Below are 12,500 nucleotides of genomic sequence, written 5' to 3' on the forward strand. Positions count from 1 at the left end.
TGTGTGCTTCTCTGTACATGTGTGTGTGTGTGTGTGTGTGTGTGTGTGTGTGTGTGTGTGTGTGTGTGTGTGTGTGTGTGTGTGTGTTTGAACTGGCACTCCGTCGGTTACGGCGATGAGTTGTTCCGATCAACGGAACAGCCTCCTTGTGAAATTAACGTGCAAGTGGCTGAGACACGTGCATTCATAATATAGTTCTCAGAGAGATTCAGTGCGACGCACAATGTGACAAGGCCGGCTCTTTGAATTACAGGTACAACTCATTTTTGCCAGCTGAGTGAACTGAAGAAACGTAAAATGAAGTATCTTGCACAATGATTCAACGCACCACCGAGTATCGAACTCACGACCTTAAAGTCGTGAGCCGAATACCCTAGCCACTAAATCACGCGCCTGTATATTTAAGAGTACATTTATTTGTGTGTGTGTGTGAATGTTGTAAAACAAAATTAAACGCTTAAATCTCTTACCTGTCGAGCTGTTGCGTGAGGTTTGAAAATTCTTTAAATAAAGGCGTTTCGAAGTACATATAGAGCGGGAAAGACAGCAGACTTTTCATGATTTGGAGGTTAGATTTCTTTAATATCTGAAGATATTGGATACCCATCTGATTTTCGTTCATATCCCTCCAGTCCTCGTCTAGTCTTTCTTTAAAGCATGTTGTAGCTATACCTTGAATAATAATAATAATAATAATAATAATAATAATAATAATAATAATAATAATGATAATAAAAATTTTTCTTGTAAAATTTCAAGGCCTGAAATTTTGGGGGAGGGAACAAGTCAGTTATATCGATTCCAGGATTTAGGTGGTACTTAATTTATCGACCCCGAAAGAATGAAAGGGAAATGGACCTCCGGGGAATTTGAACTCAGAACGTAGCGACGGGCGAAATACTGCTAAGCATTTCGCCCAGCGTGCTAATGATTGTGCCAGCTCGTCACCTTATTAATGATGATGATGATGATGATGATGATGATAACAACAACGACAACAACAACAACAACAACAACAACAATAATAATAATAATAATGATAATTGTTTCAAATGTTGCTACAAGGGCATTTTAGGGGAGGAGAGTAGTCGATTACTTCGACCCTAGTGTTTCACTTGTACTTAATTTGTCGACCCCGAAAGAATGAAAGGCAAAGTTGGCCTCGGCGGAATTTGAACTCAGAAGGTAAAGCATGCTGCTAAGCACTTTGTTCGGCGTGCTAACGATTCTGCCTGCTCATAGAATTAACGTGCAAGTGGCTGAGAACTCCGCAGACACGCGTACCCTTAACCTCGTTCTCGCGGAGATTCAGCGTGACACAGTGTGACAAAGCTGGCCCTTTGAATTGCAGATGCAACTCATTTTTTGTCAGCTTGAATGAACTGGACTAACGTGGAATAAAGCGTCTTGTTCAAGGACACAACTGCAGGGAATCGAACGCACGATCTTGAGTCGAATACCCTACCCACTGAGCCATGTGCCTTCGTAAGAATATGCGTCTAATGACTACTGATCAAAACTGATTAAACTCATTTTTTGTTTAGAAATAACATTTGCAGAATTGATCATTTTCGTTAAAAGTGAACTTCAGTTTATTAAACATTCAACATCAAATCTCAAAATCTGAGAAACCAGTTGCAATTAGTGCCTTCTTAAGACTCAAAAACTGCGCTAAGTCACATCAGCTGAGTATCCAGTTCAATGATTAAAGCTAGTAAAAGTGTAAATCTGTGTGAAGCAGTTTGCGATCGGAAAATAAAAATGAAAACAACGGGAAAATAGTGAACCGTAATCGTAAAGTTTAGACATTTACCTTCTAATGTATATCGCTCCAGAATTTTGTTCAGATCTGTGACCACACCTTCGTCGTCCTTTTTGGAATCGAGTAACTGTAATAATTCGTCTGCCAGTATTTGGTGCTCTTTGAATAAGCTATGTGTATATTCTAATCGAAAGAGTTTCTTCTGAACAGCACTTCGCGTATGTTTCCAATATTTTCCTTCCCTTCAATCAAAGAAAAGATACATGGAATATAGATTTTGTTCAAATATCAAAGGAAGTGTGTGTGTGTGTGTATGTGTATGTGTGTGTGTGTGTGTATGTGTATGTGTGTGTGTGAGAGAGAGAGAGAGAGAGAGGGAGAGGGACGGAGGGAGAGAGAGAGAGAGAGAGAGAGAGAGGGAGAGGGACGGAGGGAGAGAGAGAGAGAGATCAGAAAGAACTAAAGACATGGAAAGAAAGAGACCAAACAGGAAGATAGTGATGAAGTATGGTAGAAAGAAAACGGATGAAAATCCTAAGAAATAACTAAAGAAGTAAAAATATTTACTCAAATTTAAATCTCCTGGCCGGGGGTGGGGGTGGGGTCAATCCGAGTAAAACAGGAGTCAAAGGGTTAAAAAAAAATGGTTGAGAACTACTGATCGAACGTATCCGGATTCTTTCTCAAAGACAGTGGAAGTGTGATTTGAGTGAAGTTTGACTGTTATATCTAGCAAATCTTATCTAGGACTACATTATATGATATATGAAGTGTCCTTTTCTATGACTTTGAGATGGGATTGGAGCGATATATTTTGTTGCTACTTTTAACAAATAGGACGGCCACCCACATAAAAGCTTCCTCATGTTATTTAGTGAAGCGATTTGTACTTTTAGTTGCTTCACTTTTCGAAATCAGGACTCTTTGTTGCTTAGGGAAGTATAAAGCTGTTGCTCTAACTTTTTAATGAATTGTACGCACGTAGAAATATGGTAGTGTCATATTTGAAAAGCTATTATCTGTTCAGCCAACTACACTCCACCTCATCACAATTTATGACCTTGTGTCAAGGTAAGCAATCAGAACTTTTAGGAATATTATTTTTCTTGTCACTGTTGTTCGCTATGAGCGGTTACGTTTCAAAGAGCTCTGTATAGAGATAAAAGTACGGACAACACCAACAACAACAGCAACAACAAAAACATTCCATCATTTACTAAGTTTGTAGGGCAAAACAAGTGACTTGATTTGAACCAGATCAAGGAAAAGGAGAAAGATTGGATAATTTATATGTAAAAAAAGACAAGAGCCTTCTTGTTTGACGAATTTATCTAGGAAAGGGTGAGAAGAAAGGTGGCATATTGCTTTCTGTTTTTCGTTGTTTTTTTAAGAGGAGAGCGGCATTCTGTTTGTCTTGGAAGGGAGGGTTGGGGAAAACACTGGCTGATATGTTGCAGAACGTATGCTCCACGGCAAGGAAGAACATATGAAAGAGGGCGTCTGGTTAAATTCAATAATGAAGTAAAGAGACAAGTAGAGTTGATCCTACAAATCCCCTGTCAACAGGCCCACATGCCAACAGACCAATAGGCCAGTGTCACTGCACATAAATCTCAGAAAAAACTCGAATCACGACTAGAAATATTGGAACTGAACCTTGGTTGGTCGTCTTATTTGAGCAACATTACGGGTGTGTGGTTAACAATGAGTCGACCCACAATATGCGAAGGAGAGAGTTTGTATGACTATATAGCTCTTAATGAACGACTCCAAAAGCTACAAGGTTACTTTGAAGCTGTACTCTATTGAGTGGACGAAGGGCTTAGTCAGAAATTGGTAATGCAAGGGAACAAATCCTGCTTACGGCACGTGAGGTAGTAAAATCCACCGTTCTCAGGTGAAATCTATTCAAATCTATTAGACAGGGTGTCCACAAAGTCTGGGTACATGGGGATTAACACATACTTTAAGGAATTAATATTTTTTATATTTAATTGTTTATGTTATGATTTTATTTACTCCATGTACCCACATGGGGATTAACACATACTTTAAGAAATTATTATTTCTTATATCTAATTGTTTATGTGATGATTTTATTTATTTCATGTACCCAGACCTTGTGAACACCCTGTAGAAAATAGAATATGATCGCTGAAGTTCAACCAGAATTTGACACATGATGATATTTTTATAAGAAAGCAATGGAACGTACGATGATGAGAGTCCGTATATACCATTGTTGTACTTGTTGTTGTATGTACATAGCAAAGGAAAAACTCCTCGAATTGGGTAAGGCCCTTCGTTGCGGTAAACAACCTCAAAATCTTCGGGTCGATATAAATGTACGATATTTTTATTTCCTGGTAACTTTTCAGCTACAATATCACCAAAGTTTTTATGAAGAAATTCATTCAGTTTCGGTATTTGTGTCGGCGATTCTGAAAAACAAAAAGTCAAGAATTCGGATATAATAATAATAATAATAATAATAATAATAATAATAATAATAATAATAATATTAATAATAATAATAATAATAATAATAATAAATATGTATGTTTATATATATATATATATATATATATATATATATATAGAGAGAGAGAGAGAGAGAGAGAGAGAGAAAGAGAGAGAGAGAGAGAGAGAGAGATATACATATATATATATATATATATATATATATATATATATATTTATATATATGAATGTATATAATGGATATATGGTTTGGTTAAGATTATAAATCTGGAAAAGCACAGGACAAGTTATTACATCTTGTAAAGTAGAGAAAGAATACAATTAATCGAGTGTGAGAAATTATAGTTAAAAGAAAAATAACGTCAATAGTATGCAACTATTTCTGTCATTAAAGACTTATAAACGGATAATAAATGCTTGAGATTATGTTTATAATGGGGTATATATATACGTGAGAGCATGTTTGCCAGTAAAAGAGAAAAGGGTACTCACTGATGTGAAAATACAACCATGCTGATCCTATTAACGGCATTTTGTAAGGACCCGGAATATCATTAATTGTTTTTTGCCTTATAATTTGGTCTGCTGCGCATTCTATATCTGCCTTCGGTATGTTGAATGTGGTAGCAGTTCTTACAATAGTGCCGCTTAACTGACGAATATATTTTCGTAAACATACAGAATGGACTAGAACGAAAGGTCGCCACACTTGCAGATTGCAAGCCATCTTTCATAAATGGTGGTTTGTCAGATTGGATTTTACCTGAAAGGAAAAAGAAAAGAAAAATTGAAAACTTAATTCCCTCTTTAATTAATGATAATAGCATTGGTAATGATATTGGTAATATCAGTGTTGGTAACAACAACAATAATAATAATCCTTTCTACTATGGGCACAAGGCCTGAAATTTTTGGTGGGAGGCTAACGATTCTACCAGCTCACCGCCTTAATAATAATAATAATAATAATAATAATAATAATAATAATTTCATTGTTCAATAATAATAAATTCTTTTATTAGCCACAAGGGCTTTTAACAAAGGGCTAACAATTTCGTGGGCGGGAGCAAGTCGATACTTTGGTACTTATTTCATTGACCCGAAAACAATTTACTTAACGAACGCATATACGAGGTGCAGATGTGGCTGTTTGGTAAGAAGTTTGCTTCCCAACTATGTAATCTGGGGTTTCAGTTCAATTCCGCGGCACCTTAGGCAAGTGTCTTCCACTATAGCCCGCCATCGATCAAAACCCTGTGAGTGGATTTGGTTGACGGAGAACTGAAAGAAGCACGTCGAATTATATATATATATATATATATATATATATATATATATATATATATATATATATATATATATATATACGATAGGCTTCTTTCAGTTTCCATCTACCAAATCCACTCACAAGACTTTGGTCGGCTCGAGGCTATAGCAGAAGACACTTACCCAAGATGCCACGCAGTGGGAGCGAACCCAGAATCATGTAGTTGGGAAACAAGCTTCTTACCACATAGCCACTCCTGCGCCAATATATATATATATATATATGTGTGTGTGTGTGTGTGTGTGTGTGTGTGTGTGTGTGTGTGTGTGTGTGTTCAACCACCACTACCGCTTGACAATCAGTGCTGGTTTGTTTACGTCCCCGCAACCTAGCAGTTCGGTATAAGGCTTAAAAAAATAAGAACTGAGGTCGATTCATTCGACTAAAATCCTTCAAGAGAGTACCCCCAACATGGCTGCTGTCCAGTTATTGAAACAAGTGAAAGATAAAAGATCAGGGAGAAACAAGGCTAAGCGACTGGATGGATTTTGGTATATGGCTTGTAAATAATTTAGCCTACCACGGACGAATGATATCGAAAAAAAAAAAAATAAATAAAATGAAAAGGCGGCTTCAATAGGATTTGAAACAAGGTATACCAGAATTTTGTAAGATAATCTACTACTGCTTCTACTGCTGTTGTAGTTGCTGCTTCCCCCCCCCTCCCCTCCTCCTCCTCCTCCTCCTCCTCCTACTACTACTACTACTACTGCTGCTACTACTACTACTGCTGCTACTACTACTACTACTACTACTACTACTACTACTACTACTACTACTACTATATTCAATGATATCGGCAATAAGGTTCATTGATGGATGGTGGCGGTGAAAGTGAGAATGAAAATGATAATGATGAAGATGATCAAGATGATGATGATGATGATGACGATGGTGATGATGACGGTGATGAGAAAGAGGAGGAGGAGGAGCATCGGTGATGATGATGATGATGACGCTGATGATGTCGATGCACACGACGACGACATCAATCAAATATGCGGATCTTAATAACAAAGAATGATGAGATCTTGCAACAAAAAGGTCCTTAAACCAACCGCACCCATTTGATCGTTTACATCAAAACGATGACATTCACTCTCTCTGTCTGTCTGTCTGTCTCTCTCTCTATCACAGACACGCACGTCCAAATACACACACAGACACCGACACACATACACCGACACACATACACACACACACAGACACCGACACACATACACATGTGGAGTTGACAACCGCACACACGACAAACATTTAGAATCCGTTCCCCTTCCTCAGCTTTTGAATCACTTACACACACACACAAGAACACACGCGATAAGATGTCCTTTTAAGTAAAATGTACTTTAACGGATCTTCGTTAGACTTTAACAGACAATTAAAATGTACTTTTAATTAGAATGTACTTTTAGAGATCCTAAATGCAATTATCATACGCAAGATCAAAATGTATTTTAACATTTCTTCGACGGGCGTATGAACATGAACAATATATACTTTTAATTAACGTGTATATACACATTATTAAGATGTTATTTCAATTAACATGTATATATACATTAAGATGTACTTTAATTAATATGTATATACACATTATTAAGATGATTTTTAATTAACATGTATATATACATTAAGATGTACTTAAATTAATATGTATATACACATCATTAAGATGATTTTTTAATTAACATGTATATATACATTATTAAGATGTACTTTTAATTAAAATGTATATACACATTCAGATGTTCTTTTAATTAGCATGTATATTTACGTGAAGATGTACTTTTAATTGGCATGTATATACTCATGATGAAAACGTACTTTTATTTAACATGTACATACGCTTGATTAAAACGTACTTTTAATTAACGTGTCTATATAAACATAATTATAATGTAATTTAACGCATTCTCTGATTTATATACAGTTTAAATTCTCTTTAAAAAAAAAATGTAATTTAATCTGCCTGAAATGGACGAATTGATGCAACTAAAGCGTAATTTAATTAAAACGTTTATGCACATAAATCGAACGTACTTGTTTTTTTTTTCTGCTGTAGGCGTGAGGCCTGAAATTTAGGATGATGGGACTAGTCAATTACATCGATCCTAGTGCGAATTAATTTTATCGATCACCCCAAAGAAGGTAAAACAAAGTCGAACACGGCACAATTTAAACTCCGGACGCAAAGCCTGAGGAGATGCATATGGCATTTCGTACGGTATATTAAGGTGTGCAAACGCTTCTGTCAGCTTACCGCCTTATAATGTACTTTTAATTAAAATGTACTTGAACATATCTTTAATGAACCTATGCCCAATATTAAAATGTATGATTAAGAAGTAATTTAATTAAGAAACACCTGAGCACAGTCTAAATGGTTTCATGATTAAAATGTACTTTTACATAAAATGTAGGTTAATGAACTCTCTTCTGACCTATGATACGACTGAAATATAGTTAAAAGCATCCTACATTTGAAAGGTCCATAAGTAAAGAAGGCGGTAGCTTGTTCGAAAAGCATATACTTATATATCTATATATGCAGTAAGAACATGTTTAAAACCATGTGTATCCGAAAGGTGGCGAGCAAGTAGAACCGTTGATCAAAATATTGTTTTGTGTAAGTGGCTGAGCACTCCACAACATTTTGGCGGCATTTTTTTTCTCTGACTCTTTAGGTTCTGAGTTCGTATACCGCTGAGGTTATCTTAGCCTTGGTCGATAAAAATAAAGTACTAATTAAGTACTGGTTGATTTAATCGATTATCCCTCCCTAGCTACTGATCTTGTGCTAGAATTTGAAAAAGTAAATAGTTGTGTATGTTAAGGATCTCCTTCGGTCGTGAATGATTATGGGATTGTAATTAGAAAGTTAATCTCCAGGTGCTTTGTGGAGGACCAGCAAACGCCTATGCATACCAGCATCCCCTCACCACGTCATCGATGTTATCCAAGGGAAAGGACGATAACATCTTGGCACCAGTGACTCATTTCTACAGCTCAGTGAACCGGAGCAACAGCTCGGTCCAGGAATCGAATTCACTACCTCATGATTGTAAGCCCAACGCCTTAACCACTGAGCCATGCGCCTTCATTTGTGTATGTATATGATATAATTTTATGCCATTAAGTACTTTTGATTACAACGTACTTCAAGGTAGCTGATGAAACTACGCAAGAGGGGTGAGCTCGCTCGATAAACGTATGTGTTAAAGAGCATTTCTTTTATCTGTTAATCAGATGCGACCTCTGAAACTTATGGAAGGGATGGAGGAAGGGTCCCCAAAACAGAAATCCGGGCCGAATGCTTGCAACACAGTAGACACAAGTAAAGGCGCCCAAAGGTATCAGGTAGGGACATTAAGCCGGACAAAGTGTGAAGTCTACATCTAAGTCCGTCTTATATGACCAACTCCTGAATGTTAAAGTTGAGTGCGACCGGGATTTGAAATTAAATCACAAAGTTTAAAGGTATACATAAGTACTGGGGTGCGTGCATATTTATTACTGGTAAAGGCCTGTTTATAGGGCTACCCCGGGTTTCTCGCGATAAAGAGTATCTTTACGACGTATCGTAGGACCCTAAGACTTCTTGTTGGCCTATGGCCTCTTTAAAGTATGGAGAGGGAAACGAACCGGATATAAATAATGGGGGTTATCTCCCGCTTCTCATGGTCATCCGCTGGTCATAGACTCCCGGCTATGTCGTCTACTTTCAGCTACGCCACCTGTCGGCTGCAAAGGTAGAAGATAGGGGTTATCTCCCAACTCTCATCAGCAATCAATTTCCAGTCGTGGTGTAAAATATTATCGCCAATACCGCCGTTTCCCGCTTTATACTTTAAAGAGGCCAAAGGCTAACAAGCCTGAGGGTCTGATGATACGCCATAAAGATACTCTTTATGGTGAGAAACCCAGGTAACCTTGTAAACTTGCTTTTACCAGTAATAAATATAGACTGGTCTACTTCTTAGAGTGTGCCTCTTCTCCGGATTTATATTTTTCTAAAAAAAAAAAAAACGATAATATATACATACACACACATACATACATAATACATACATACCTACATACATACATACATACATGTATACATACATACATATATATATATATATATATGCCTTATCTTCGAAACGTCTAGTTAGAATAGAGGCAGCTGACGAAGGATTAATTCCAAGTGGCTATCTGTTTTCCTATGTGTTCGTTCCGTTGTCTGTAGTTCATTTTTCTAACGTCCTGTACCCTGATATGCATCTATATACACATGTAGATGTAAGTATGTACATATATGTGGGTATACATGCATATATATTCTTTGTATTATTATTATTATTATTATTATTATTATTATTATTATTATTATTATTATTATTATGATTATTATTATTATTATATATATATATATATATATATATATATATATATATATATATATATATATATATATATATATATATATATATATATATATATATATATACATACGAAGACAGGTTTGTAAACAACAAACAGGTGTATTAGTTTAACGCTCGGGAAGGCGAGAAAGTCTTTTACGTTTCGAGCCTACGCTCTTCAACAGAAAGGAACATAGAAAATAAACAGAGAGAATAAAAAATAAAGCTTTAGTGGCTAGCGGTCGATCATGGTGATGGCTGGACAGATGGTCAGACAGGCGAGCTAGGAAGAAGGGGGGATAATAAAATAGTGGTGATCCCAAAACGAAGGTGCGTGTGCGCGTGTATGTGAGAGCGTGTGTGTGCGTGTGGATTGGGGCTGGTGACCTTGGCGTGTGGGTGTTGGGAAGTGAGCAGTGCTAGTGTGTGCAGGGTGGTATGATTTGGTGTGGTGTGGGGTGGGACGTGTGGGAGTGAAATGTGTGGGGGTGGGATTGGGATGTATAGAGATGATGGGGTTGGGATGTGAAGGGGTGTGGGTGTGGACGGAGGGGGTAACGATGAAGGGAGAGGGGGAAGGGAGAAGGTGGGTAGGAGAGAAGAGAAGAAGTAGGTGTCAGTGCAAGAGAGGAGGTGGTGCTTATATATATATATATATATATATATATATATATATATATATATATATATATATATCATCATAAATATACAGGGATTAGCATTGAGTTGCTTCTCCAACATACTGAAAATTTAGAAATAGCAGTCAAAGAACTACTGATTCTAAACTACAAATTTTTCTCTAAACGGATGGCGATATTTATGGCACACATAGAACAAAAAACCGGAGGGAAAAGCTTAAACAAAACAAGTGTTTAGTTAATTGGATACGAATCGTTTCATGGTTAAGCGAAAGAAAATTTCTCTATTCCAATCTTCAGTCCAAATATTCTGATAAATTTGAAAGTGTCTCTAAAAAAATTCACGGTAACTTTTGGCCATGCGACACCAAAAATCAACGATAAGAAAGGCACTTACGAATTCATCGGCCAGTGAGTTTCGGCATCTCACCTCAAAGAAATCTATTCCATGTGCGTCACAAATAGTCCCGTATGAAAAAAAGTCCCGTGTGGAAGGGATTACGGTTTAACCATCTAACTTAGAGATATCAAATATAAAATATACAAGAATAAGGGCAGGGAATCGTCAATTAATAATAGAATTAATAATTAACAATTTTGCCAAGTAGTTCAGTATGAAAAAACCTTTATCGGTAAAACCATTTATCATCATAAATATACAGGGATTAGCATTGAGTTGCTTCTCCAACATACTGAAAATTTAGAAATAGCAGTCAAAGAACTACTGATTCTAAACTACAAATTTTTCTCTAAACGGATGGCGATATTTATGGCACACATAGAACAAAAAACCGGAGGGAAAAGCATAAACAAAACAAGTCTTTAGTTAATTGGATACGAATCGTTTCATGGTTAAGCGAAAGAAAATTTCTCTATTCCAATCTTTTCTCTATTCCAATCTTCAGTCCAAATTTTTGTTCTATGTGTGCCATAAATATCGGCATCCGTTTAGAGAAAAATTTGTAGTTTAGAATCAGTAGTTCTTTGACTGCTATTTCTAAATTTTCAGTATGTTGGAGAAGCAACTCAATGCTAATCCCTGTATATTTATGATGATAAATGGTTTTACCGATAAAGGTTTTTTCATACTGAACTACTTGGCAAAATTGTTAATTATTAATTCTATTATTAATTGACGATTCCCTGCCCTTATTCTTGTATATTTTATATATATATATATATGCATATATATATCTATGCATATATGTATATATATATATATATATATATATATATATATATATATATATATATATATGTATATATACATATGTATATATATATATGTATATACATATGTATATATATACATACATATATATATACATACATATATGTATATATACACATATATATATATATATATACATACACAAACATTTATATGTATCTATCCATATATACATATACATACATATACATACATATATATATACACACATATATATATATACATATGTATATATATATATGCGTATGTGTAGGTGTATGCGAGGAAAAATAGAAAGCGTAAAAAAAAAAAAGAAACAAATAGCGGAAGTGTAAAAAAAAATGTAGTCAACGACAAGTAGGAAAAAAAATTACCGAAACAAGAGAAAAAGAAAAAAAAAAGATTAGACAACAGCGACAACTGAAGCAACAACAACAACAACAACAACAACAACAGCAACGGTAACAGTAGCAACAACAACAATATAGTCATAATTTTGCCAATAGTGCATGAGACTCTTTCAGACAGATTCCCTCATCAACTTCAACGTCTGGGCAGTACAGATGTCATCGTACGGAGTCACATGCACTCTCCCTCTCCTAGTCTCTCCCGCAGGCTCTTTCTTTCTTTCTTTCTTTCTTTTTCTATCTCTCTCTCACTTGCACACACACACACA

The 12,500-nt window shown here is 35.9% G+C and overlaps 1 protein-coding gene across 2 annotated transcripts in view; it reads right to left on the reverse strand.

The window, feature by feature from the left end:
- The window catches only part of LOC106882514 (putative cytochrome P450 12a5, mitochondrial), a 60,167-nt gene that overhangs the window by 9,330 nt on the left and 38,337 nt on the right, over positions 1 to 12,500 (reverse strand). For both annotated transcript variants that reach the window (XM_014933226.3, XM_089364776.1), the window contains exons 2-5: positions 4,736 to 5,006; positions 3,978 to 4,203; positions 1,814 to 2,004; positions 471 to 672 (exon numbers count right to left, since the gene is read on the reverse strand). In XM_014933226.3, coding sequence (XP_014788712.1) covers positions 471 to 672; positions 1,814 to 2,004; positions 3,978 to 4,203; positions 4,736 to 4,970 — 854 coding nt within the window. In that variant the 5' untranslated portion in view covers positions 4,971 to 5,006. The remainder of the gene's footprint in view (positions 1 to 470; positions 673 to 1,813; positions 2,005 to 3,977; positions 4,204 to 4,735; positions 5,007 to 12,500) is intronic.

This window comes from Octopus bimaculoides, chromosome 16 (genome assembly GCF_046866305.1).
Source record: "Octopus bimaculoides isolate indiv1 chromosome 16, ASM4686630v1, whole genome shotgun sequence".
Lineage (NCBI taxonomy): Eukaryota > Metazoa > Mollusca > Cephalopoda > Octopoda > Octopodidae > Octopus > Octopus bimaculoides.